At 45.5% G+C, this 27,061-nt stretch overlaps 1 protein-coding gene across 1 annotated transcript; it reads left to right on the forward strand.

Moving 5' to 3' along the window:
- The first annotated feature begins 536 nt into the window (after window positions 1–536).
- Window positions 537–27,061, forward strand: dipk2ab (divergent protein kinase domain 2Ab). The gene is made up of 4 exons (XM_030398889.1): window positions 537–1,038; window positions 7,180–8,060; window positions 21,294–21,597; window positions 25,198–27,061. Exons 2-4 carry the CDS (start codon window positions 7,407–7,409, stop codon window positions 25,542–25,544), a joined length of 1,305 nt encoding a protein of 434 aa, XP_030254749.1. The 5' UTR covers window positions 537–1,038; window positions 7,180–7,406; the 3' UTR covers window positions 25,545–27,061.

Consider the following 27,061-nt stretch of genomic DNA (forward strand, 5'->3'; position numbering starts at 1 on the left):
CTCTTCCAGCCCGCTATGATAGGCCAGGAGTCTAACCGGCCATTAGCTCTCAGCGATTTAGTCATCTGCCTTAATTAACAGGTAATTGATTACTTAGCGATTTTTTTGTAATGACTTAGTTGGATCCATCTTTTCTGTTATGTAAAAAAAAAAAAAAAAAACAAGCAAAAAAAAATAAAAATTATAAATAAATAAAACAATTTGGGTTTCAGTTACTTCTGTTGAAACACTGAACAGTCCATCGTGTCGAAAGAAATATTGCATAAAAAACAAAAACAAAAATGAAAAGCAAGGGTTTGTTTTTTTTATGAAGCTGCTTTTTTCTCATCACATTATCGCACTGCATTGTAATCTCCCTCACGTTTTTATTCTAGATCATGTCTCTATGTTCCACTTTTAAAATGGGGAAAAAAATGCTTTTAAGCTAATGGAGGCAACGGGAAAAAATAGAAATTTGGCCAAACTTTGCTCAGGGGGGCGGCGATCCAGACGAGACAATATTAGAACAATCGCTTAGCAACCGCGGCCGTAAACAGACGGCGGGTGTCGCAAAGGCTAGAGAGGCTGGTGTTGAAAAGAGTCGAAACAGAACCCATTGTGGTGTTGGAGAGGAGTGAGCTACCGCCAGAGAGAAGAAGGAAAGAGGGCAATTCCCTGACCACAAAGGGACTCATGATACGCGGACAGATACGGACGACAATGCACAACACGGACGCTGATTTCTTTTGTGAGGGGGACCGCGTCGTCCGGTCGGAAAGAGCCGGTATATGAAGAGTTAAGACTCGACATCCCAACTGTTTATTTCAGCAGCTAGCAGGCTAGCAGGCTAGATACCTAGGAGCTAGAAATGGGAAGCCCGTGTGAGTTTGCATGATAGAGATCTCCGCCGAGATTTGGAAGAAGCTGTTTTCGGGGCTCAGATACGGTCGGCGGTGGTTTCAAGTATCCGTCGTCCAACTTTGAAGAATGATATCAACGGAGCGCTAAGCAATTCACTACACTACAGACACCGGAGAGGAAAAAAAAAAAGTCATACAGGTTTGTTTCACAGTTTTCTTTGCAGCCCCGTGTCCACAATGAACTAATCCTGTAGCAAACGTTTTATCGGCACAATGTGGATTAAAGGAGTCGCTTCAACGCTACTTATCTCAGCTTCGACTTTTATTAGGGAAATAAATAAAATGCAAATTAAAAAAAAAAGAAAAACATAGGTGTTAAATGTATGTATTAACATAAAATGGTGTTTGACACGTAGAGCGTCGCGGCTGCCTTCCTCAAAAACTGATTCAGTGATCAGATAACAAAAAGTAGACGATGGTGTTTTTAGAAACAACCGCTTCTTATCAGATGCCCACATCCGCTGAACTGTGACAGGAAGTTTATTATTACTGCTAGAAGAGCTCATGGTGGTGTTGTCGGCGGCATCTCAAGCTGACCGCCGTCTTCTTAATCATTTCCCTTAATGAGGAACCATGACTCATGTCCATCACAGGTACCTAAACACCACTTGATGTCAGCCAAATATTAATGCCATTCACAACACTGCAATGTGGTGTCAACATGCTCAGGCAGATGTGGATAAAAAGCAGATGGTTTGCTGTCACTTGAATTTCATCCCCTGAATGCAGAGCATAATAAAGCAGTATTTATAGCCTTATCTTGAGGCTCTGTTATGATCTGAGATGCGTTCAGAGGAGGCATCTCTTCAACGCAGCACGTTCTTGCATTGCAACCAAATTACTTGGCTCTCCGGCTTTTCGCTGCTCCTAAACAACACACCTCAACAGGTCTCCACTTGGCCAACGTGGTTTGGATTGATTTGCTATGTATTTGCCCTCATTCTTGGCAAGTGGAAACAGCAGGTTGAGCGTCTTGCACACCAGGCGGGAGAGGCACAGGCGCTGGAAAGGAAAGCATAATTTGCAGTGATGGCTAAATTGACTTGACCATGAGATCTGTGTGCGATTGTACGACTGTGACCCTTTACAAACTTCTGCGCTTGATTTCTTCAAGGGAAAAATAGATTACCGCAACAGTCGTACTGTTCCAGAAAAGAGCTTATTATAAGTCCTGAGGAATTTCTTTTTTACAGTCTAATGAATAGAAGGGGCTGCTTAGAATTAATTTTTTCCATATCAGGAGACTAATTGTGGAGCCTTTCTGCAAGGTTAGACGACAAGGGAACAATGAAAATAGACTGTTACACTCAAGACGTTATGCTGGTAGTTGATTTGAATGTTTCTCAGTGCTCAGCAGGGGTACATCTTGTAATTGTGGCCTAAAAGCTCCCACAGGGGCTGTATTTTTTTGAGTTTCTGACCTCCAAACTAAACAAGCCATACTCCGGATAAAGCAACTCATGCAGCAGATGGAGCTGGATTGCGATTGACCTTTTTAGATGAAATAATCAATGTCTGTCAGGTAATCAATTCATCTCCAAACACATTTCCCATTAGTTTAAGCCGAAGCTTGTTTTGATGGCTTGTTTTTTAATCAGGCTTGACTTGGATGACACATTTGTTTTGCAATAGCATTAACATGAGATTTCAGTGTGGGACAACTTTTCAAACTTCCGCGGAGCGATACTGGCTCGTGAAATCATGCAGCTGTTTGAATTAAACAAAACTAGCGTGTTATCGGCTGGTGAATCCAGAGCAAGTCCTCCCAGTCCAGTCCAAGTGTGTCCTTCCTTTCCGAACAGCTGCGGCACTTTGGCGCAAAGCAGATACCATTGATATTCTCATTAAAACCTCTAGCATTCTGTTTGGGCCAGAGACGAAGGGACTAATGTTCATGTGGGGATGCTGCTAATTGGCGCTTATATTCCGAGGACTCAATTTTCCATTAGGCATGCGACTGTTCCCGTCATTCGTATCTATCCATCACTGTCTACGTGTTTGCTGTACTGAGGCGATCCGGCTGTGGCTGAATGTTTTTGTGATCAAACATTATTGACTCCCCCAGTCAATAACCTTGGCAACGGTAGTTGCTCTCTCCAACCAGAGACGCACGTTGAAATAGAAGCGGGATGGAGGGGGGTGGGAGAGGCTGGGTCAGAGGAGGCTTTTTCCGGGCTTCGAGTAGGCCTATGGCTCGTTGGTAATGCCCGCGGTCTCCGGGGGTAGACGCGTTTGTGTGCGTCCATTCAGAGATGGAGAACCGCTGCTTTGTATTCAAGTGATCTCTCTCCATTCATTCCCATCACAAGTGCAGTACCTCAAAGTTTTCCCTCACCTTGCTGTCCATTAGCTTTACGTTTTACTCGCCTCTCCGTTCGCCTCCACTGTATTCCAGTCCTCTCCTCACCTTTCTCCTCACGCTTTTTTTTTTTGCACTTCCACCGGAATTAATCAAGCATGTTCATATGTGTCTTGACTTCATTATATCCTAATGAAGTTTAGCCTCAGGTGCGTTGAAGGAAATGGGCTAGCCCGAGAGTAGCCTTGCCCTTGCACATCATTATAGGAAACAAGTTTTGGACAATGAGCTGTGGAACAGATTATTCAAGAAAGAAATTTGCCATTCAAGCCCCTCTTTCTTATCTGGGCTATTCTGTCAAAATCTAAGTTTAATAAAAGCTTGAAATATTAGGATATTAGGATGTCATCTTCTTCTGTCTCGACCTTTGTCATTCTGTTTCAAGCTAACATGGGGCCTATTGCTTCATCTTGCGCCTTTTCTGTCCCAGTAATGAGCCATTTTGCGGCTCTTAACATCTGCCAAACTTGGAGCATTTTGAATGCGAGACTCATCTCCAATGCATGAGGAGTCAGGCATCCTTTGATTTGCCCTCTTTTCTTTGCCTCTCTTTCGAAGCGCTCACCGCAGTACTTTGTAGACTGGGTACGCTGGAAAAACTTTCTTACCCCAGTTTTGGCAGAGGCTGTGTATGAGGAGAGGTAATTTGGTGCTTATTCCAAACAGGGTTTTCCTCTCGGTATTGTGCATCCCTCCTTCTTGCAGAGCGAAGCGCGAGCAGAGGCACCGTGGGGGAGGAATGGGGCTAATTTAAAACACACGTTTTTCTGCGGGCACAATGAGGTTTGTCCAAAAGAAAACACTGCATTAAATTTCACTGCCCCTCTATTCCGGCGGGTAACATCTGTCAGAATACAAAGCATCTGGCTGTAATTAGAGCTTTAAGTGAACTTTACCCTTGTCAAAAACATGAGTAGGTAACATTGCCATGGACATTTTTGAAGTCTGCCTTCCTCTCTGCACGTCCTGTTAAATAACACTCAGCCACGGGGTGGCATACAGCATTAGACAGCAAGGGAGTTAAATAAATGTTTTTGCAGGGGTAAAAATCACAAGTAGCAGTCTAGTAGGGCAATTACTAGGGAAAAATATCCCCTTCTTAAATGACCGTGCCATCCTTCCAATAAAGCGGAATGTTTTGGTCTCATTCATGCCATTACTCTGCAGCGGCAGCAGCAGGAGGCTATAAACACTGCAATCTACTAGCATTTAAATTTTATATTCTCCTTTCTTTTGCGAAACAAAAGTACAGGATCAAGGATAAGCCCTCAGTGGCTGATTCGTGCATTTTAGAATCAACATTTCTAAGCATTTTAACACCCCGATGGTCTCTCATTAACAGAAGGAAACATAAAGCGCGTATCTTTTCCTGTCGCTCCAGCGGTTTATGTGGTCATTGACATAATCCAGGTAAAGCTTCATGGGCAAGTGAGGCAACAGTTTCTCTTGAGAGGAGGAAGAAGCTATGCATCCACTCTGTTTCATCTTCGTGCATCTTATTACTCGGCAGCGTCGGGGCCTTGTTTGAGACTTGTTCCAGCTTGCCCTTTCCCCTTGTCAGGTGAAGAGGTGATCATCTCCTCAGTCTGGCTGAGGTTGTGTTTTTGTGCTCTTCGAGCCCTTTGCTGACCTTTGTTAAATCTCATATCTGCTCCCAAGACCGTGCACCCACGTTTTAGCCGCGACTGCCTGTGTCAAATGCTAAATGGCACTTGAATCAAGATTTTATAGTGACTTTTCAGCTTTCCCCCTCAAGCAATCAGCTTCCTCTCGCTCCCTGAAGTAGAAGGCACACATCCTTTACACTGCAGTGGAAATTGTTTTTGTTAGTCATACAGATTTTGTTGCTTTTATTTCCCAAGTCCCAATCCATCTTCCTTTCCCAGTTTAATATGAATATCTTGTAGAATTTGAATGCTGTTGTGTTTTTTTAGTTTTTTTTAGCCAGACACTATTAAATTATTGTGTTACTGCGCTTTTTAGCTCATTCTGAATTGGTGCGGCCAAGAGGTTATTTGGTTATTGTTCATTTATCACACTGGAGGCATTCTGTTGAAGTCAGCTCGATGTGGACGTACGGGTTCTTTATTTAGCTCGCCAAATGAAACGCTGTTTCTGTCAAATTGCATGAAGAATTATCTTTTGTACCGTTTTTCCCTCTGAGATACCGCAGGTTAATGTGGGCGTGGAGTGGTATATTTAAAAAGTGTTCTCCAAATGAGTCATTCATAAAGCCTTAAAATTACATTACCATTTCCATTGTGCTTCGTTACAATGATAAAATAAACAAATAGATGCCGTCCCCTGTCTTGGGAAATTGTGACACATTCAGATTCATGGTTGCCATTTAGTCTAGTGTAATTGAGTTCAAAAAATGATTTAAGATCCGCGACCATTTAAATGATGTAAAGTAAGTACGCCACTGTCATTATCCTTATCTTATTTATGACACATTGCACACACATGAGTCACACTGCTTGAGATTTAATAGAAAAAAAACTCCTTCTCATATTTTTCCTTTCCCTCCAAGAAAAAAAAAAAAAAATAAGAGTTATGTAGTGCAGCTGTCTGTTTGGATATGGTCTATTTTTACATTAGTGATGTGGGCCTGATCTGCTCCAGGTATTTTCAGACAGAGGTGTGAGGGAAGAACGGGTGTATTCAGCTTCTTATCTGACACTCCACAGCTGTACATCTCTCACAACCGCTGCTCTCTTGGCTGCCTCCCCCCCCCCCCCCGTCGGCCTTTCCAGATCTCGGCCGCTTCGATCTGTAAAGCAAAACGCAAGGAAGTCATCGACATGCACACTAATCACACGAGGGTGCCTGCTCGTTAGCCATGCCCTCTCAAGTCAGCTGTTATAATAGGCATGTCCTAATGAGCTCTAATTGAGGATGGCTAATTTGCATGGCCTTAGTCATTGTCTTTTCTTAAAGCGACTTAGAAGACTTACAAGACTCATTGCTAAAAAGCTGACTGGGGGGTCTGACATGGCTTCATCATGGGCAGACCGACGGGGGGGGGGGGCACGAGAGCCTTGTTCACGTACAGGAAGCACAGATTGTTGTCTTTCGTTCACGCGTAGTCCTTGCCAGTCCCTTCTCGGCCGATGTCGATATGTTTAGTGGAGGGTATTCACAGATTCTTCTTCCCCCAGAACCACAGATGTTATTTTAGTGACACCAGCCATTTTCAAAGAAACAACTTCAAAGTGTGATTAAAACGAAGCAGGGCATCTCTGATCAAAGGTTAAACTACGCACAGCGTGACTCTCTTCACAATGCGGTGAGATTTCTCCATTTGAAGTGAGAAGGGGAAAAAAAGTCTGAGCCCAGTGTAACTCTTGAGGTATGCAGACGGCGCGTTATTTTGCTGTGCGTCGGAGGAAATGTGATGGATACTTCTGTAGCTGCAGAGGGAGATCCACTGAGGAATCCTCCTCAGAGTGCAGCACATTTTATTTATACTAGGAGAGGATGTTGTACATTTCCTCTTAATTTGATCATTGACACTTCATTTCCCCCCCTTTCCATACTTTTATTTATCTTTCTTATGTTGGGGGAGTATACAAGAAATGATTTCCCAATGAGAAAAGTCTCAAACAGGCACAGGCAGGTTTATTGCATTGGCTGTGGGCCATCTCATTTCTGCTCAAAAAGTAATGAAATCTCTCAAATGACCCAAGCAATTCAAATTTGCGAGACGATTTCATATGCCAGAGAGAGTGCCTCTTTGTTATATAGGAGGAATTGCGCGTTAGGACTAAGGTGCTCAAGTTGCAAGCCCAGCAGAAGAAAAATTAAATTCTCTTCACTTGTTATCCGTGACCAAAAGGGTCAATTTTGGTGTTATGAGAAGTGGATTTTTTAATTTTCCCTGATGTAATGAGTTCTCCTCTCTCTTTCCTTGCTTGATTTCAGGCCCACTGGCTCGAGATTGTTCACAAACACCAAGAAGGGAGAACATGACTCACTGGCCTCTGCCGGAGACTGGCACGGGGCAGCTGTGCCGACCTCGCCCCTGCCTGCCACTTTAGAAGCTCCCCCAGTACACCATGACGGAGAGGCATTGAGGTTGGCTCCCTGACGATCATCTCAATACCTCTCCTCCTCCCTGTCCCTCAAGAACCCCCCTGCCCCTGCCCATCATGCTGCGCTTCCTGCCTCTCAAACTTGGCCGCCTGTACCGCTGTCTGAAGCTCTTGCTGGTGGTGGGATTGTTTGTCATCTTGTTGATGAACACCCACAACCTGTTCGCCTCCTTCCAGAAGAATGAACTCACTGACAGACGCTTCATCAACCTCAACAAGTGTCCCGCCTGCTTTGGCACCAGCTGGTGCCGCAAATTCATGAACGGCCAGGTTTCCTTCGAGACCTGGGGTCGCCTACGTTTCCTGGACGTTTTCAATGTCAAGAATGTTTACTTTGCCCAGTACGGTGAGCCCAGAGAGGGCACCCGTCGTGTGGTGCTCAAACGACTTGGCTCCAACCAGGAGCTGGCTGAGATAGACCAGAAAATCTGCAAGCGGGCCACAGGCAGGCCACGCTGTGACCTCATCCAGGCGATGTACAAGACTGAATTCGCCCGGATCAATGGCGACGTCCGTCTGCTCACCCCAGAGGTGGTGGAGGGCTGGTCAGACCTGGTGCACTGCCCCTCTCAGAGGCTGCTGGACCGGGTAGTCCGCAGGTACGCCGAGACCAAAGACTCAGGCAGCTTCCTGCTGAAGAACCTCAAGGACACAGAGAGAATGCAGCTGCTCATGACCTTGGCATTCAACCCAGAACCACTCGTATTACAGGTAATGTCTATTCAAACTTCTTTTTCTTTTATGTCGTGTGTTTTCAAGACTTGGGCTGTTAACAGAATCCTGTGTGTGAACCCATTTGGGGCTTTAAGGTTATTTATTTATTTTTTGTTGAGTGATGTCTGAGTATTATGGTCTTTTTAAGAAGATATTGCATCTTGCTAAAGAGATGTCTTTCAGCTGATCTGTTGCACCAGGTGTTTGTTGATAAGCCACGGTTTCTAGAATACCTTTTTCTACAAAGGAGGATAAGAGCATTCCGTACAAAGCACGCCTGGGTGTTGGCCCACAAAGCCCCCAGTAAATTACAGGCTGGGAATCCTCCTTTTCCTTCCTCTTCCATAGATCTGAGACGAGCCGTTACACCCTCCCGAAACTCTAGGCTACACGTCCGCTATCTGGAGCACGACTATTCCTCTGCTTAGAATAGAGACGGGTTTAAAGAGCTGTGGCCTCCCAAAAGATGAGAGATTTTGGCTGGCGGCAGTACTGCATATTTAACGCTATATGTAGGGCGGTTTTGAATTATTCAAGGACGCATCTGTAAATGGTCCAAGTTGTTTTTAATTTTAATATACGTCCATGTCCGCCAGATTCTCGTCATCTGCCAGAGACTGCTTGGAGAGGGATCTCTTATGTAGCTGCTGAGTGGTACTAGCATAAATAATGTCGATTTTACACTCAATCATCTGAAATAAAATGTTCTATTCAAATTTTAAAAAAAAAATCTAATTTGATGTCATTTAATTTCATTTAAACACTCTTGCTTGTCATCAGGTTTTAAGTAAAATGACAACATATTTCTCCTCTGCTATCGTACATGTCAAAATCACCATACTGTATGTCGTATAAGCACAACCCGCATCCTTTATGCCACTGATTTACAAGCGGCCAATCAATTTCCATTTCAACCTGGCATTGACTGTGTTTCGTGACGGGACAGAACAATAATGGTCATGGCCTGTATAGACAGTCAATAACTTAACGCTGACCTACAACCTGCCCCCCTGTCCCCGCCCCGCGCTACACATAGGGCTGCACACCTCCGGGCATTTCAGAGGACAAAAGGCGATTCAGCCTTTTTGTCCGGTCAATCTATAAAATCTGATTAGCCATGTGTGGTCGGTTGCCTTCCCCCCTTTTTCCCTTTCTCCTCTTTCCTTCCTTTCTTATTACGCCTTTCTTCTATCTGTGTCACCCTCCCTTATATTTTTCCTGTGTACGCTCCACAAACGCTGGACTGGATAATTCCATCAGTGTTTTTAATACCATTATGCCCCAGTTCAGAGGCTCTGTGAATCACCAACCCCACCCCCCCACCCACCCAATCCTTATCTTGCACATGGCTACAGACATCAGACACACATCATGCATTGTCCGCAGCTCTCTTCACCCCCTCCGCTCATTGTAGCCTTTGCATGTTTACAGAGAGACTCATGAATTTTTGAGCCCATCCTGAACTTGTGACCTGCAGGCTTAAAAAAACGAACTGTAGGGTCTGTGTGTGTGTGTGTGTACCAGGCCGGGGGTAACAGATGGTGGGGGCACAGAGAGGGTGTGGATGGATAATATACAGAAAAAATGTGCCAGACATCTCAGAGATTCACAGATCCTGAGTGCCTCGAGTGTTCGTCAGCATCACTGAGCTCAAAAGATGAAGAGAAAATTTGCTGAGAGACCCCCTATACACAAGGTTGGGCAGCAGTAGACCATAAAGAATTAATGGCGTCTATAGAGATTGAACAGGATATGTGCTGCACTACAACACCTTGGTCTCCTTTTTTTTTTGCCAGAGGTTAGGGGACTGGTTTGAACACAAGGCAGAGGAATGCGTTTAATGACCAGTTATTTAATGAAACCTGATCCTTACTCCAGCTATTTATCACACGTAGAGCGATGCTTCAGTTTGTTGTAGTTAAAATCCTCTTCATTTTGGAGAGGCCTGTATCACTGAGAGTATAATTTAAGTTTGCTATATTTAGTGTAAATGATTCCCGACTGTCTTTGGTGGGTGCCAGTGTTTGTGATTTTGTTTTTTTTCCCTCTATCTCTTTCCTCTGGCTTTATACAGTCGTATAATGCCAATAACATTTCTGCTGTCTGCACAGTGAGCTGCACTCTCTCTTCGAAAGGCTTCTGTTTCCAGTCTTTTGAAGCCACAGGCAGTAAATCGGCCCTATTTCACCATGAGAAACCAGACCTTCTTTGTCAGTGGGAAACAATCTGCTGTGCTGTTTCGGGTCCGGCCAACAATGCGTTTTCTGTCTGCTCTGCGGTACACAAGCGCGCATACATACTCACGTACATGCATAAACACACACACCCACCACCCCCACTTATCTGTCACGTGGAAGACGATTTGGCTTTGGGGAATACATGTTTTTGGAAGACAAAATGACGACAGTCAAACAAGAAAATCCTCGTGCAGTGAGAAGCACCTTATGCAACTTCATCTGTTTTTTGCCCTTATTTCCTCTTAACCAGTGCTGTTTATTTCTCAGGGCTAAACAGATAAGCTGGCCTGGAAAGGCTTCTCTGTTACTGTGATAAATCTGAGTGTCAAGAGTTTGCCTCTTCGCCAAGCAGAGAAATTACCTGATGCGGTTTAATTTTACCTCTTATTCGACAATAACTTCGTTTGCATGAAAAGCGTGTAATAAATTCTTCTCATTTTCCGCTGGCTGGAACCTTATTTGCCATCCTTGGCTGCTCTCCCTCGGCTAGATGACTCACTGATTCATCAGGTGATGGTTATGTTTGATGGAGTACATCTGGCCCAACCTTAAATTAGTTCGATTTGGCCTAGTCCTCCCTTCCAAATCATTAAGCCAGGCGAGCTAGCCAGAAGCATGTGACTGCGCTCGCACCCTTTTTGGTCCTCAGCCCTGCGTTGCTCAGTGAAGCCGAGAATCGGATGTGACAGGCCTCTGGGGTTAACTCAGTCATCTCCTCTAGACTCGGTGCTCTCCCAGACACCCCTCTTCCTCTTTCTTCTACCGTCTCTCCCCACTTTCCACAGATCCACCTCCTCTTTCAACACCCCGCCCTCACCTGACACGGAGACACGCTCGTCAGAAGGCATGAGCCTCTCACGCAACACTGTCTGTTTTTTTTTCCCAGAAACACAGACGTCTGACACTGATACTAAATCGGAGAAGAGACAGAAGAGCGAGATTAGATGGATGACCTTATCTCCTCTTCCTCCGAAGATTTCTGACAGCAGCATTTTAACGCAAATGTGAAAGTAAACATTCGCAGCGCTTTGAGCAAACACACTGGCAGCTTGTTTGAATTTTTTGAAACTGGGGGGGATGCCTCTTTGGTATGCTGTTGATTTAATGAGGCTCTGCATAATCTATTACGACGCTCGTTCACTTTGGGAATCTAAGCCAAAGTAAATGGTATAAATTCAGGGTTTTTCTGGCACAGAGTGAGGTAAAGGTGGAAGATGAACTGACCTACTGAACCCTTGATTTATTTCTAATGGGAAAATAAATTTAAATGCATCAGACCACAAGCAGATGGAAGTGCCACCTGCCTAACAGCTAACAGCTATTAGTTAGATAATCTTACAGTGATGATTCATATTTAACAAAACAAGTGTAGACAAACAGTAATTAATTTTTAAATACCACCTTATCTGTTACATAAAAGCAGTTATTTTACGGTATGGTGCATAAAATATACTTTGGAAACCCAGGAAAACTAACACCTTTTTTATCAAATGCACAGTAATTACTCATGTATTTATGAAGGTTAATTGTTTTCTTTTATTGGTTTGTGTCAGAGGCTATACAAGTTATCTTTGGTAGTGTTGTATTGGATTCCGAAACATGACATCCTTAAATGTATTGGTTCATTTGTTTATTAAGCGCACTGGAATCAGAAAACTTTGGCAGCGGTTTAATCGAGGGAGTTGGCAATTCATTTACAAGTCGACCACTGATTTGATTCATCCGTGTCATTCCATTACAGTTGTCAATTATGAGATTACAGTAGCTGAGAATGGTAAACAACTTCTACAGCACGTGTTTTTGCAAAAGACGCACACAATTTAAGTCTTTTCACTGTCTGTGCATGCAATCTTTCTGGGTCATGCCTCCTTACAAAGCGGATCAAAGCCTGTTTGGTTTTTGCTTGTATTTGTTTCTTTTCATTTAATCACAGACACCGCATGCTATCCCGGCTTAAGTGAGAGCCCTCTGTCTCTTAGGCCGGCTCAGTGGCTGAGGTCCACCGGTAAATAGTAGTTAAGTTGCTAGCCTGTGATTAGAACCTTTTGTTTTTGGGTCTGGGGGATTGTGGCGCTCTTAGCACATAAGAGAGGAGGCTGTGTACGCCGCTTAACCCTGCTTCAAGTGCTCCCAAACCCCCTTTCATTATTCTTATAGGCCTTTGTGTACAGACTGAATCCTGTTAGGATAAGACAGGGAGTTATCTGGGCCCGACTCCCCTCTTTTGGCTGCCCTCGCTGGATGGAGGCCCTGGTGGAAAGGGGAGAAGAGAAGGAGGAGGAGAGGAGCGGAGGGGTTTGTGCGAATGAGTGTGTGTGTGTGTGTGTGTGTGTGTGTGTGTGTGTGTTGTACAAGCCAGAGCCTTGTGGTGTTTTCCCCCCATTTGAATGAGCCAGACTGCTTGTGTTACCATAATCCTTTCTCTCTTTCTCCCGCTCTACACACACACACACACACACACACACACACACACACACACACACACACACACACACACACACACACACACACACACACACACACGCACGACAGCTGTGTTTGGTTAGGTAAATGCCTGTGGCTAACCCCCACCTCCCCACCCGATTCATCCCACCCACCAGCTCCTTTTTTAGACACCCCCCACCGCCACCACAGCTTCCTACTGTTACACTCTGCACCCCAACCTACCTCATGCCCGGCTCCTGAAGACGCAGTTCTGCAATGCTGGAAGGTCTAACCCCATTCACAACTCTCACCGGGCCCTTTAAGACGGCCAAATATGGATCAGTAACGAGTGACTCTATAATGTGCCGCGTCCCCATGAGAGCCTAGGGCCGTATGGTAGAGCGAGAGTATGCTTTTTAGCCCCGCAGCTTGCCTGCAGTAATAAAATTGTCCACTGCATTAAAGCGTCAGGTACCTACTGCCTGTCAGAGAAAATATGAGAGGTCAGGGATATACTGAAATTCCATCATAATACAATATTAAATTGATTCTTTGGACAACGATCTGCCACGATATGATTTCACTTCCCATTCTGCAGTCGATGAGTCGGTTACAGAAGAAGCTGAATTGTAACTAATTAAGTTTACTTTAAATTGATTTTACTAACATGTAAATCGTGGCGTAACAACAAGAACATAAGTGTAAAAAGTGTAACAAAAGTATACATTTCAGCCCAGTCAACTGTCAAGGAGAAGGAACTATTTGTTTTTCTGCCAGTCACCACTATTTGCTAAAGCCTATGGCATTTTATAGCATGAATTAAGACTTTCCCGTGGTTTAAGACATCCTGTTTATACACACCTTCTTTTTTTTGTAGCCTGACATATTTTTAATCGAGTAGCTAATATTACCGTACCGAGAGCAACAAGTTTGCAAAGTGCAGAGTCAGATCCCTGTTTACCAGTTGAGCCGTCTTCTCTCTAGAATCCCAAATATTTTCACACTGCGGATTTATTCCCATGAGGGCTGTAAATATCCTCACCTCTTCTTTGTCTTGGCTGCTGGCCATTACCTGCTGGCGCTAGCACCGTGCTGAATATTGGGAGGACACGGAGACAAGGATGTGCCAGGGAATTCTTTTTAGATAGAGGCCTACCTTAAATAGAGCTTTAACGAATAATCAGCGTAATAAATGAATAGCCAGGGATTCTGATGGACGATTGATCAGTTTGGATCCTTGATGTGAATATTTTCTGGTTTCTTTACTCCTCTATGACCGTTAACCGAGTGTCTTTCAGTTTGTTTTTTTTTACCTTTTCCGCATGTAGCTCAAACAACTAACAGATCAATCTAGAAAAACAGATTAATCAACAGTGAAAATAATCTTTAGATGCAGCCTTGATTTAGAAAATGATGATATTAATCATCCTTGTTTTCGCATTGCATCGAGAATATTGGAATCTTTAAGCACTGAACTGAGACACTAAATCAATCCAGGGTTGATTGTTACACCCATAGACTATTCTCTACTATCTTCATGTTCTCAGCATTTGCACCTTTACCCCAACCCTCCTCTCTGGCAGTGTACATGTTAAGGGAAGTGGTCATAGGCTGCCACCTCTTATTATGTTATTTGAAGTATTTTCTCCATGCTTAATTGCTCCTTGTAGGGAAAATCCTCTCTCTGTTCACCCAGAGAGGTGAGAGTGCAGCGTCCCCAATCACATCGCCACCCGGCTGCCCCCGAGATAATTGGCGCCCGCTCTGAAATACACAACCCTTGATGTCGGCCTCAAACCCGCAGCCCTCAGGTCTCGGGCCAAGCTTCACTTGGGTTCCTCCCCAGCCATGTGGGCAGCCATACCACCTAGACTGAGTCAACACCGCTGCCTATGACTTAATACATTCCTCGTCTTCCAGTGGAGGGGATTTATGAGGTGGCTCTGTGCTCCGTGGCTCAGGTTCAGGTCGGCAGAGGGTTTCGGCTATCGGCTTAGTGGCGGAGTGTGTACTAGCAACCCCGAGCTGCACTGTCCTGCGCTCTCATTCCTCATCCTGCTCTCATTCTCTCTCTACAACCCATTTCTATCAGCGCTCGGCGGGGCTCACTGAATCATCTGCGCACTCTTTCCTTCATGCGCTCCGCAGGCCGTCTGTATGTGGTCTCACTCTGTCTCCCTGACCTCTGAGTTTTTATTTCTCATCTGAGCCCGGTGTTTGTTGACCTCTTACTTTCTTATTGGCTCTGACTTCACTACACACTCGCGCACACACACAACCAGCAGTCCTTTCTAGTTTCAGTCTTCTTCATTCAATGATTTTCCTGTTTCCCAGGACTGCTGCCAGCTCTACACACTTTGACTTCGCACTCTTTGAACCCCATGTCTGGTAAAGAAAGAGGCAGGGCCTATTCTAAATTCAGATACATACGCTTAATGGTCTCTGTCTCTTCCTGCACTTCATTCTCTTTTGCAGACAGACACACACTCTCTCTCTCCTCAGCTTGGTGCTCTGACTAGGCACTTCCTGGCTTGCATGTCTGTAACCGACAGCATCACTGCCCTGTACTGCAGGTTTTGGGGGATGAACAAAGGGAGATGGGGGAGAAAAGCGGGGGTTAGCAGGAGAAGCGGCAGCAGCAGGAGACGAAAGCAAAAGAGAAGAAAGGGATAGCGCCATGTGTGCCAGGATGAGGAGTTAGTGCCGGCTCCCCTGTGGGGCCTGAGCTCTTGCTGCAGACCGGCCGACTGGATTTTAAACTTAAATGGGCAGCAAAATGCCAGACGGGGCTTGCCACACATCCTCCAGAAACATGAGGTCAACGGAAGAGCGGCACAGAAAAGCGATGTGTTTTTTTTTCCCAAAGTCCAGCTTGGCAGCCCCAACCTTGCAAAGCAGATGTGACTCCTTCTTGACGCTAAGCCCCTTTTTGATAAACAGGCTGAATATTGTTCATTTTGCAGCATCAAGGTTGAAAGGGTTTTTTTTTTTTTTTTTTCATCGTTGTTGTTGTTGACTGAACGCATCTGTCCGCCACGCTTCCTCAACTTTACCTTTAGATCCCCGGACTCCTGACGAGTCCTGTCTCAACATGTTTGCTATGAAGCGGTGGAGTTCTGTTGAGAACAGAAAATGTTGAGAATTCACACCACACCCTGCTTAGGGCTGGAACAAGCTGCACACATGAAACACTTCTGTTGCAAACTACTAATTTCCTTTTTGCTGTAAGTAGTTGTGGTTGCAGGACGAAGGCAACCGGGTCCTTTAAGTCACAGCTCTGTGCTTCCATTGTATTAGCGCCTGTGTGTGTGCGCGCCTATGTATGTGTGTGTTTGATTGACCAGTGTTCTTTGCAGGACAGCCAAGGCAATATCTTGGGAGCCGCTCATGTTTACTCGGCCCCTGAATAGAGGTTGTTATCAGCCCTGGTCACGTTGCGTGTTCTCATTCACGCGCACTTGGTAACAGTTTCACATAGACACACGCGCGCACAAAGAGCCTCTTTCGGACTTTCGCTCACACACACACGTACGCCCACGCCCTCCCCCCCGAGTGGCCCAGTAGAAGGGCATGCCTTTGTCAGCAGATGTCAGGACGCAGGTGTGTGTTCCTGTGCCTCTCGCTCCATTCGTTTCATCCTCTCCTCCAGAGGCTGCCCATTTGTCTGTGGCCCTGTTTCATTTCAGCCCACTCCAATCTCCCCCCATGGGGACGCCAGTGTGTCTGTTGTATTACAGGGAGGGGAGTGAAAAACACAAACCCCCCTCTCCTCCTCCCCAGTCAATGCAACTGTATGCTCCGGCACAACCTTTAAGATTGGATTAGTCAGACTTGGGCCTAGAAGTCACTGCGAGGTTGCTTTTAATGAGACGATTCTGTTTTGGTCTGTTTTCCTCCCTCGCTTTCGTTGTCTCCCGAGCCAGGCTCATTATTTCTGTAACACTGCAAGAAATTCTTGCAAAGAAATTTGTATGTAAAATAAGAACATTTAGCACCGAGCTGTATAAGTTAAAGGGAATTGCCAAGCGGGACATAACAAAAGGGTTTTTATCCAATGACAGGAACAAGAAGTGATAAGACCTTTTAAAGCAGTAAAAGTCGCCGGGATGTGTCATTGGCAGTTCTGCACCCTCAGCAGTTTTTCAATAGCATAACATTATTGGGAGTTGACTGGTAAAATTCACTACCTGTGCAGCACACGCACGCCAAAGCGCACACACATACTGTACCTCCCATTTCTGCTCAGAGATAGCGAGGTGGATGTAACATTAGGCCGGGCTTTCCAATTTATTTCGCTCACACCCACCTCAACGCCTCATTGCAGACTTTAATGACTTCTGCAGGGTAACCGTTTAAAGAGCGCTAAGGGAGAATGATTGGTGGGACACTCAGAGTATTTATCAACCTCCGCAATAGGTGAATCCAAAGCTCAGGTGCCCACTTCCACGTGCCTGCCTACACCGGTTGAGTAGTTCTCACCTTTTTAGACTTATTGCATATGAAATTTAAATATAGGAACCTCATAAAGATGGCACCTAGGTATGAGTTGTTAAGACTGTGGTAATGAGCCTGTCAGCCAGAGCGGTGAATGAGCGACGTCTATGTTAAGAGCCGCGGACGAGGGTCGGACAGACATGAAGGCGTTCTCATAACAGTCGTTGACAGTGTCTGAAAGTAGCCTCGGGGCATTCATCCTTCTCCTCCCTCTCATCAGCCATCCCCCCCCCCCCATCTGCCGTCGCTCTACTTTTGCTCCCATTCAGGCAGCAACCTGACAACAAAGAGAGAGATGTGTTTAGCAGGCAGGTCTTTGCTGGTTTATTCCTCCTGTCCACTGGAGCGGAGAAGTGAAAGACACTCTGTTTGTCTCTGCTGTTTGCTGTCTCCGTTGTATTTTCCCCTCCACCCCGAGCACCACCACCCCATCCTCGCATCCATCCATCCATCCATCCATCCATCCGCCCTGCGGGGGTGAACAAGCAAGGGAGGTTGGTGTTTTTACAAAGCAGGTTCAGCCGTAGCATTGGACATGCTAAGTTTTGGCAACAAGGCCGAGAGCTGCTTAGATTTGCCGCAACATAAAGCGATCCGAGGTTTGAATCTGGGTCAAAGGGAAGCGGGCCTAATAGGGATGTACCACCAACTGATCCAGCTTCAACCTAATCTTTCTATACCAACTTCAGAAATTAGAAAGCCATTTTAGATATTTAGCCTGTTCACTCACTAATCCCCAAATCTCTAATGTAGGATTGCCTGTCTGCTGTAAACATCCAGTAGTCCAGGATTGTCTACTTTCCAGTCAGTGCTCAGTATATTTTTGGGTGCAGTCAGCCCAACATTATCCTTTTGTTTCCTATCTGCTGGATTTTTTTGTACCTTTTTTTTAAGACACGTTGACTGTCAGGTTTGCTCTATCAGAAAATGTAGGGGAAGGCTGTTACGCCAAGAGTTTTGGGTTAAGTTAGAGTGAGTCATTGCCAAGTCTGTCAGGCACAGACAGACAAACAGGCTGCTGGAAGCCAGTAGTAGTGCTTCCTGGACAGACTTTTGTCTGGCCGACAATTGATTGGGTCACCTAGGGGAAATGGGCTCGACCAACACTGCATTGCATGCGACTTATCATTGTCCTCCTCCTCCTCTTGGTGCTGCATCTTTCTTCAAACTGATGGGAACAAGAGATTCATTAAGGTATAGATTTACACCACTGAAACTGACTGTGCTATAAGTCAGCTGCTTTGCTTCTGTAAAGATTGTAAAAGGTTGATAGTCATAATTATTGCATCAAGATCTTGATTTTTGTATCATCAATATAAATCCAAGGTTGATTTCCATTGAAGTACACTTTGCTAGGCATCCTTAGCCTTCGTTGCATCTTCTCCTGTAGCACCGGTGGGATCCCTACACTGTGGCCTTCAATACATTAAGTAAATTACAGCCCTGGTCAAGGGATGTAATTTACTACACTTCAGTCGACTTAGTTTTGTCAGAAGTTGGTGATATAGACGATGTTACACATGGCTGCAACAAAGTAGGAAAAGTGGAGAACACAAACCGGAAAACAAAACAAATTGTTTGCCAACTGCCTAACAACTGCTAATTAGCCTAATAGCTGATCGACAATGTGAAATATATGCTCACTAGTCCACAACGTATTCAGAATCGGTATTTTCATCACTATTTAAGCACATAAAAAGGAAAATTTCCCCTGAAAGTGAAAATTCTGTAACCCTCATGTCATTGGAAATTTGTTGTGAAGCTCTAGAAATGTTTTGTTGCCAATTAAACTGCACCCTCTGTGGAGGAGCTCCAGCAACTGCAGTAGCTGGGTGACCTGTTTTTAAAGCGAAAAATCGCACCTGAAAGAGAACAAAAAATGGCTCCTACAGCTCATCCAATGAAATCAAAGTCTGCAGAAGCCCTGAGATCCCAAACTGATTAGAAAAGACAATATTTACACCCCTTTTCAAGCTGAAATCTTCACTGTATCTGCTAAGCTAAAGCATTAGCAAACACCCCATCTGAATTGGGTGCACAAGCTCTATGAGGGTGTAAACGTCTTTCAAATTTCAAATCAACTTCTGCAGACTTTGATTATGGCAGACTGGCTATATAGAAGCATTTTCTGTTTTAAATTATTTATGTGTTTCCGTTTTAAAACAAGTCCCCTTCGACTTCAGTTGATTAGGAGAATGCTGCAACAGTGTTTTTCAGTGAAGCTCCAGAAATGTTTTGTGGACTACAAACTTACCCCACTTTCCATCTGCATGGGGCTGAGTAGATGGAGACTGACTCTACACTTTTGGGTGAATTTATCCTTGCACGGAAAATTACATTGGCAGAAACAACACTATACGAGGCAACAAGGCTATTACACGTGCATTAGTTCCCCCGAAAATAGGTGCACAGTCATCTGTTCTCCGGAGCCCTCGTTTCTTGTGTCACATGCATCCCCTCCCTACCTCAGTCTTTACATGGCTGGCGTCCAGCTGTTGTTTTTAAGATCCAGCAGCTGCGTGGCCAGCGGGGGGTTAAAATGTATGTTTTTAAATAATTTGTATTTCATTAAAGTTTAAAAAGCAGTCAGGGCAGCCATGCATATTTAAAACCCCTTCTCTCGACAGAAATTGAAAGGCGGTGAAGTATTGAATTACCAGGAGTGTAACGTGAAACTCAACATTCATAGTAGTTCACACCTTACCTGCAGTGACACGGTGTGTTCCCTGCCGTATCTCCGTTGCACTTTCAGGAGGGGAGGGCTGCTGACGCTCCTGTGAAACATGAGCACTCCTGATTCTCTGCCTGTGTCTGTGCGACGGCTTCCTGCCAGAGCCAGCAGCCTAGGAGAGATTTGTTACATAGGAGTTGTGGACTATCATTAAGCTAGCGTATGGCCGGGTGTTTACTGTGAAAGATAGCAGCCTATGGCAGGGGGGTTTTATTGTGAAAGATGTGAGCTTATCACTCGCAGCCAAACTTGTGTGGGCAGCAAAAACCGGGGGGGGGGGGTTTCATTCTATTATTTTCCATTAATTTGTCCACCCACTGTGATAGCCCGTGGCAATGATGTGGACCAGGAGAAAAGAAAGTGATTTAAGGAAAGTGTGAGACAGCAGAGCTCATGGAGAGAGATTGAAGCGGTAAAGAGACGTACAGAATCCAGTCTCTTAGCAGCCTGGCACGTTTGCCGAATGCAGCTGTTTCACTCTCATTTAAGTTGTCTCCATGTGTCTTTGTGTGTGTGTGTGTGTGTGTGTGTGTGTGTGTGTGTGTGTGTGTGTTTGCTTGCCTGTGCAGTTGTCACCACTTGTCTTCGAGTGATGGCAGATGACGGAGCATGCGTGCCCGTTTTTGTTTGACTTCAATAAAGCCAAGTAAATCTGACGGGGGATCAGGCTGTTGTGCCACAGCAGTGATACCACTACCTCCTGCTGGCGGTGTTACTGTGTTATTATTTATCAGTCTTAACCTGTAATACACAGTGATTTCTTGTCAGCAGGCCCAAACTGCATTAACTCGGTCAGCCAACATCATGCAGCAGTTTAAATCGCCCCGCTGCTGCCTCACAACGCATAAGGCTTCCCTGCTAACTGCTGCTACCACAAATCACCTCCTATCAGTTCTCCGGGAGCACCGAGTACAGCAGCGCACACCAGCTCATAGCTGTAGGGCTTTAACACAAACGGGCTCTTTTTCTTTTATTAAATTTAATCCATTATACCCAGCGCTGGCTATGTTTCATGTGATCCTTTGGCAGATTTTCAACTATTGTGCTTAGAGTTGTGTTTTGAAAATTACCCAAGTCTGCACACAGCAACCTTGTGTTTGGCATCTGGGTTTTTTTTTTTGGTTTTTTTTCCCCGTCTGTCTCTGTTTATTGAGAAACTGATTTCAGTGCAAGTTAAATAAATGCTTTCTGACAGTGTGATGGTTCTCACTATTTATGTGTTAGCCTCTGCTTTTCAAAGCCAATGGGGGTATTTCTGTCTTTCTTTCAGCCAACTGAACATCACACCGCCTGACTTCTTTTTATCTGTGTTTTTATATCGTTTTCTGTTCTCGTCTGTTTCAGAGCTTTCCCTCAGACGAGGGGTGGCCATTCGCCAAGTACCTGGGAGCCTGTGGGCGCGTGGTAGCTGTCAACTACGTGGGCGAGGAGCTGTGGAGCTTCTACAACGCACCCTGGGAGAAGAGGGTGGACTTGGCACGCCAGCTGATGGACATTGCCGAGCAGCTCACCAACAACGACTTTGAGTTCGCCCTCTACCTGCTCGACGTCAGCTTCGACAACTTCGCGGTTGGCCCGCGCGACGGCAAGGTCATCGTCGTCGACGCCGAGAATGTCCTTGTGGCGGACAAAAGGCTGATCAAGCAGAGTGAGTGGTGGCGGCGTCAATCATCAACTGTACACATGTACTGTGTCTATGTGTGTGGGTGTGTGGGTGTTTGTCCATATGTCTGTGAGTAATACCTAGTTCATCTTTTTCCCCAGTTGCCATGACAATTCCTCTTTTGTACTTGAACATGAATCACATCTTTAAGCATTGCCACCTCTGGAGCCACATATGAAGAAAAATACTCATACTCATTTTAACAGGACAGGATTTATATTAACACTAGCTTAAATTATGGAGCCGTCGGTCGTGTTTTTATACCTGTGTAAAATTGGTGCTTCACTAAAAGTGGAAAAAGTCATGGTTAACCATTCATTTAATTCATCACATGTCTACTCGTACAGTTTTGGTTCCCTCTCCTTCCTCTAATAGACATTCTCAGACGCCAGAGTGTGATGCAAACACTGTTTTCTAGAGAATCAGAACTCTGGTCGGATTCTCTAGAAAACAGTGTTTGCATCACACTGCACTCTACGTCCCAACCTTAACCACCAATTGTGGCTTATGAGGCAGTGATGAAGGTTCGAGGAAAGGTCTCGAGGGACAGGCGGCTGCGGGGAAATATGCTCATGCTTTGAGCCTCGTCCCTTCTAAGAATACACTCCTCCAGCACCCCTTCAGCCTCCGACACGCTCGTCCCCATCAAAGCAAAGATCTGTTGGATAACAAGCCATCTCCGCTGCCCTAGTCCCCCCCCCCTTCGGATAAACCTCATAACAAGGACAGAGCGAGCTATACATCACACACTCGGTGTGGCAGGTTCCCACCCCTCCGTCCCCCTTCCTAGGGCTACTTCAAAGAGAGGGACGACCACCCAGTCTCAGGCTCTTGGATTCGTCCCTTCCTGCAGAAATCCTATTAAAGTGATAAACTGTTGTGTCGCTAGGTGTTGAGGGTCCACCATTGTGTCGTGTGACAGATATGAACTATTGTGTGTGTGTGTGTGTGTGTGTGTGTGTGTGTGGTTAGAGGTGAAGTATTGTGATGAATCTATCACGAGATAAAGTGCCGCTTTGCCGAATTACAAGATCTGACACCAGACAAGCGCAAATGGATGTACAACATGTCAAGGGTCCTCAGCATGCCCTGTATTTTTCCCCCTCTGATTGTACTTTGTGTGATTATTATGGTGTGTGTGTGTGTATTTTCACCATATTGCCTATAGCTGCAATTTTCCAGACCATCACAGCAGCCCTTTGCAAGTCCCGAAGCACAATCCAGGTTGAGACCCCCTTTGTCTGCCCGACACATTTGGAGCTTGACAACTCAAGCTGCTTAGCCTAGCTGTTCAGAGTTTAAGCCTGAGGAATGTTTACGTGCTCATTGTCTGTTTGCTTGGTGGATCTGTTTGTGTGTGTGTGTGTGCCAAGCGGCGGGAGGCGCCGCACGCCGTAGAGAGGATGACTACGGTAATGAGCATCGCGAGGTCACCGCCATGTGTCGGACAGCAGCAGGAAACGGGCGCGGTAACCTCCCAAGGCTCGGCAGGCAGAAAATCCAATCCCCACAATTAGGAGCCTGAGATTGAAAAGAGAGCAAAACTGTGTGGTGTGGATCTCATCAGTCTAAACCGAGGCCAATTGATTCGCAAATCAAACACGCAGAACGCCACGCGCGGTCCCACCCTTCTCGTTAGCGCTATCCATATTGCTGCGGCAGGTTTTGGCAAGGTAAAAAAAAAAAATGTTTTAAAATGTGTTCAAGTCGTGCCATGTGTTTTGCACAATCCAGCGGTGCGAAAGGAACCATTCCCCATCATTGACTTTATAGCGTTTGAGGATGGTTTCACCCCCAGTGGTTTTTGGAAACACATGGTGTATCGTGTAACACACACTTCACTCACTCACTCACATCCTCTTCTTCTCCCCAACACGGTCGCTCGCTGGCTTACACAAACACGCGCAATTGAGACAGCACTTGAAACGCACACACACAGTATCTCCCGCTCAATAATGCACACTAACGCAGGCATGCATTGTTAAAACCGGCTCGTACTCTTGAATGCCACTAGTAAGGCCACGCTAACAAGCATTTCAGGCCCAGTGTCCCTCCTCCGTGCAGCCCTGGGTAGGCAGGGGGAGTGAGGTGAATGTATACATGTCGGACCTGAGCTCCTTAACGTGGAAGGTACCGGAGACGCCGGAGATGAGAGAGGCCGTCCCCGTCCGCCTCTCGCCCACTCATTTGAATTGGAAATGATTTCGTTTTGCTTTGGAAATGTTCTAGCTTTGTTACACTCGGGCCTGCAGTGAGAGTGAAACAGAGGGGGGATTGTGGTGCAAGTAAACAGACCTCAAAATTCCTTTAGTTGAGGCTTAAAGTTTTGTTGTGTTTTTTTTTTTTTTTTTTTGCTCATCGTTGTCCTTGAGTATGAGCCCTCTCCTCCCTTCCTGTGCTTTTTAGATGTTCTGGCTGCTGAGTGTGTGTGTGGGCGGTTGGGGTGTATGTGCATGTCCGCTAGTGCAGAGAAAAGGAACGGGACACTCTCCTGATGCCATCTGTCAATCAGCACTGCGGTGTGACGCATGGCCGGCTCGGAAACATTAATTGCTTTCACCTCACCTTGCTGCCTGCGCACTCACATCTCTTTACATATGTATGTGTGTGTGTACGTGCGTGTGTGTGTGTGTGTGTGTTCGAGCTTTGGGCATGCATACACAGGCAGATCCATCTTCATCACCTACACTGATTGAGGTTGATGTGCCCCTCCTCTTCGGGGGGTCCACAGAGGGCCCCTTGCTAACAGGGCAGCGCCGGGTGTTGATTGAGTTGTTCTGATGAGCCAGAGGAGAAGTGCATTACAACGCTGATACACTGATTATGTGTTTGCATCCTCTGGGTCCGACTCCACCTCCACCACCTCCCAACAATGTTATTGATCTGCTTTTTAATGCACAAACCAATAGCTCTCTCATCATTCCAGGTTATTTCCTTGGCTCCGTCCAATCCTCCAAAGAGAAAACAGCAATGTGAAATGAGCTGGAGAAGGAACTTTATTTGCTCAATAAATCTGGAAAGTGGTTCATTTCTGTCAAATGAAACGGTAGATGAGTTGTTTGGCGGTGTGCTTTGAAAAAGAATTTCCTGTTTAGTGCCCCGTGGGACGTCAGAAGGGGCACCTCGGCCCTGCCAGCTTTATTTCTCGGGTAATATCTTTTAACCTTTAAGAAATAGTTGTTCTTCACGATCTGACGCAGCCAAATTGTTGGTTAAAATCGGTTATGCTACAAATTTCCCATCAACAGCTGTAGCTGAAAAGAAAAATGCGCCACCTTTTTACAGGAAGAAACACCGTTTAAAATGTTAACTGCATTCAGTTGGAACTCCAGGTGTACAGAAAGGCATTTATATCTTTCATTCGTGTTTACCAGACAAAGTTTGCAGCTCCCCACATCCAGATCTGATTACATATTCAACTCATGAAGGCTGTAAGAAGCAAGCTTATGACCCCATAAAGGCTTTAATATATTTTAAATGAATGCTGTGCGCCTACGACTCTGTTAATATTATTGAATATATTTTATGATCGGTATGTTTTTATTGTGGCGTGTCCATTTCATTGTCTCTCCGTCTCCCCGACAGACAAGCCAGAGAGCTACGACGTGTGGTATGAGAGCCGCTTCGAGGAGTGCGACAGGGAGGCCTGCCTGTCTTTCTCCAAGGACTCCCTTTGTTCCAGAGTCACCGTGGACCACAACTACTATGCCGTGTGCCAGAACCTGCTGTCGCGGTACGCTACGTGGCGGGGCACCACTGGAGGCCTCCTCCACGACCCCCCCGCCCACATAGCCAAAGATGGACAACTCCAGGCCCTGCTGGACGAGTGCACCAAACCCAAAAAGCGCTACGGCCGCTTCCAGGCGGCCAAGGAACTGCGCGAATACCTCACGCAGCTAGCTGCCGCTTCCTCCTCGGCCACAGCCAGGTAATGAATGGAGTCGGCGTTTAGCCTGACACACTGACTGACTGGATCCTGTACTCTTTATCTCCGGACTCTCCAGATCCTGGTTCTTGTACATGATGTCATTTGCTCCCCTTTGTGCGCTGGAGCTGGAAGGTGTTAAGAGGTCTTGCATCAGGAAGTGTAAGAATCAAACTTCAAAGCAGAATTGTGAAAGCTCCGGCTTTTACTTGACTTTGGTCTCCAGTGTGGCGCTAAGAGATTCTGGTTAGAACCAGGATAGAGGGGGGGGGGGATAGAGGTAACCCCCTCCTCTCCCAGGGTGGGCTGCCATCCTTGGGTGTGGAGGCGAGAAAGGGCTCCAGTAAACGCATCCTTCACTGGAACCCAGGCTAACGCAAAGCAGAACATCCAAGCAGCAACAGCAGCAGCAACATCAGCCCTGACCACATCCATCCTCCTGTTCACTCCTCAGTCTGTCATCAGAACTGTTGTGTTTCATGACATTGAATCCTAACACCTGTTTCATTTTGCCCCCAGGATCTCGTTTGTTTTTTATGTTTTTTTGTTTTTTTTTTCAGAGCTGAATTTAAGTAGATTGGTGCGTTTTACATTTTTGCTGTGCCATGGCTTTTCTGTTCTTCCCCCCCCCCCCCCCTCTCTGTAGCATGGCTGCAGGGAACGGCGAAGGTAGCATGAATCTCCTGCTGTCAGGCAGCGGGGGAAGGTGGAGAGGAGGTGCAGGAGGTTGGGGCTTTCACGCAGGAGAAAAGAAAACCCTTGACGGCTATATAAGTCTAATTTCCTGCTACTCCAATCAATCACTTGATTTCCAGGTTCCAAGATTGTGGCAATCATCTTTTTCTTTTTCTTTTTTTTTTTTTCAAGTGTGTGTTTTTCTTGTTTTGTTTTTGTTTTTTGTTTTTTAATGGGAAACTGAGAGAGTGAGACAGCTGCACATAGGAAAAGGAAGGGAATGATTGGACAGCGGTGGTCCCTCGATGCAGATGTGCCTATACCAAAGAGGCTATATATAATATTAAGAACCCTGAGCAGTACAGTGTGATGGCACCTTTCCCTCCAGTTGTCCAAAGGAACCGTAAATGTGTACACAATCTCATACGAGCTGGCAGGCCTGCATGCTGATTTTTTTTTTTTTTCTTCTATTTTTCAATAAGAAACTAAATCCAGAGGTATTGAAGTCAAAACCTTGACTTGTTTTTCTGCAACAAAGGTAAAGCAAAAAAAAAGAAAAAAAGTCTTGACTAAACAAAAGTTGGAAATGAAGTGATTCTCGAGAGGACTAGAAACACAATAAAGCAGCGTAGTAGTGGCCTCCAGTGCCAAATTCCCTTTAAATGTCTGTAATTGATAAATGAATCCTGTTGTCAAACTTCTCCCACTAGCATTGAGTGCTGTAAGCTCTATCAAGCAAATGTGAAAAAAAGGGGGGGTGAAAATATCCTAAATTACCTCCCTGCTTCAGAACTGGCTTCTGACCTGAGCTTTTTTGTTTTGTTTTTTTTTTATTTTGCAGCCCCTGGG

The sequence above is a fragment of the Sparus aurata genome, chromosome 19 (assembly GCF_900880675.1).
Source record: "Sparus aurata chromosome 19, fSpaAur1.1, whole genome shotgun sequence".
Lineage (NCBI taxonomy): Eukaryota > Metazoa > Chordata > Actinopteri > Spariformes > Sparidae > Sparus > Sparus aurata.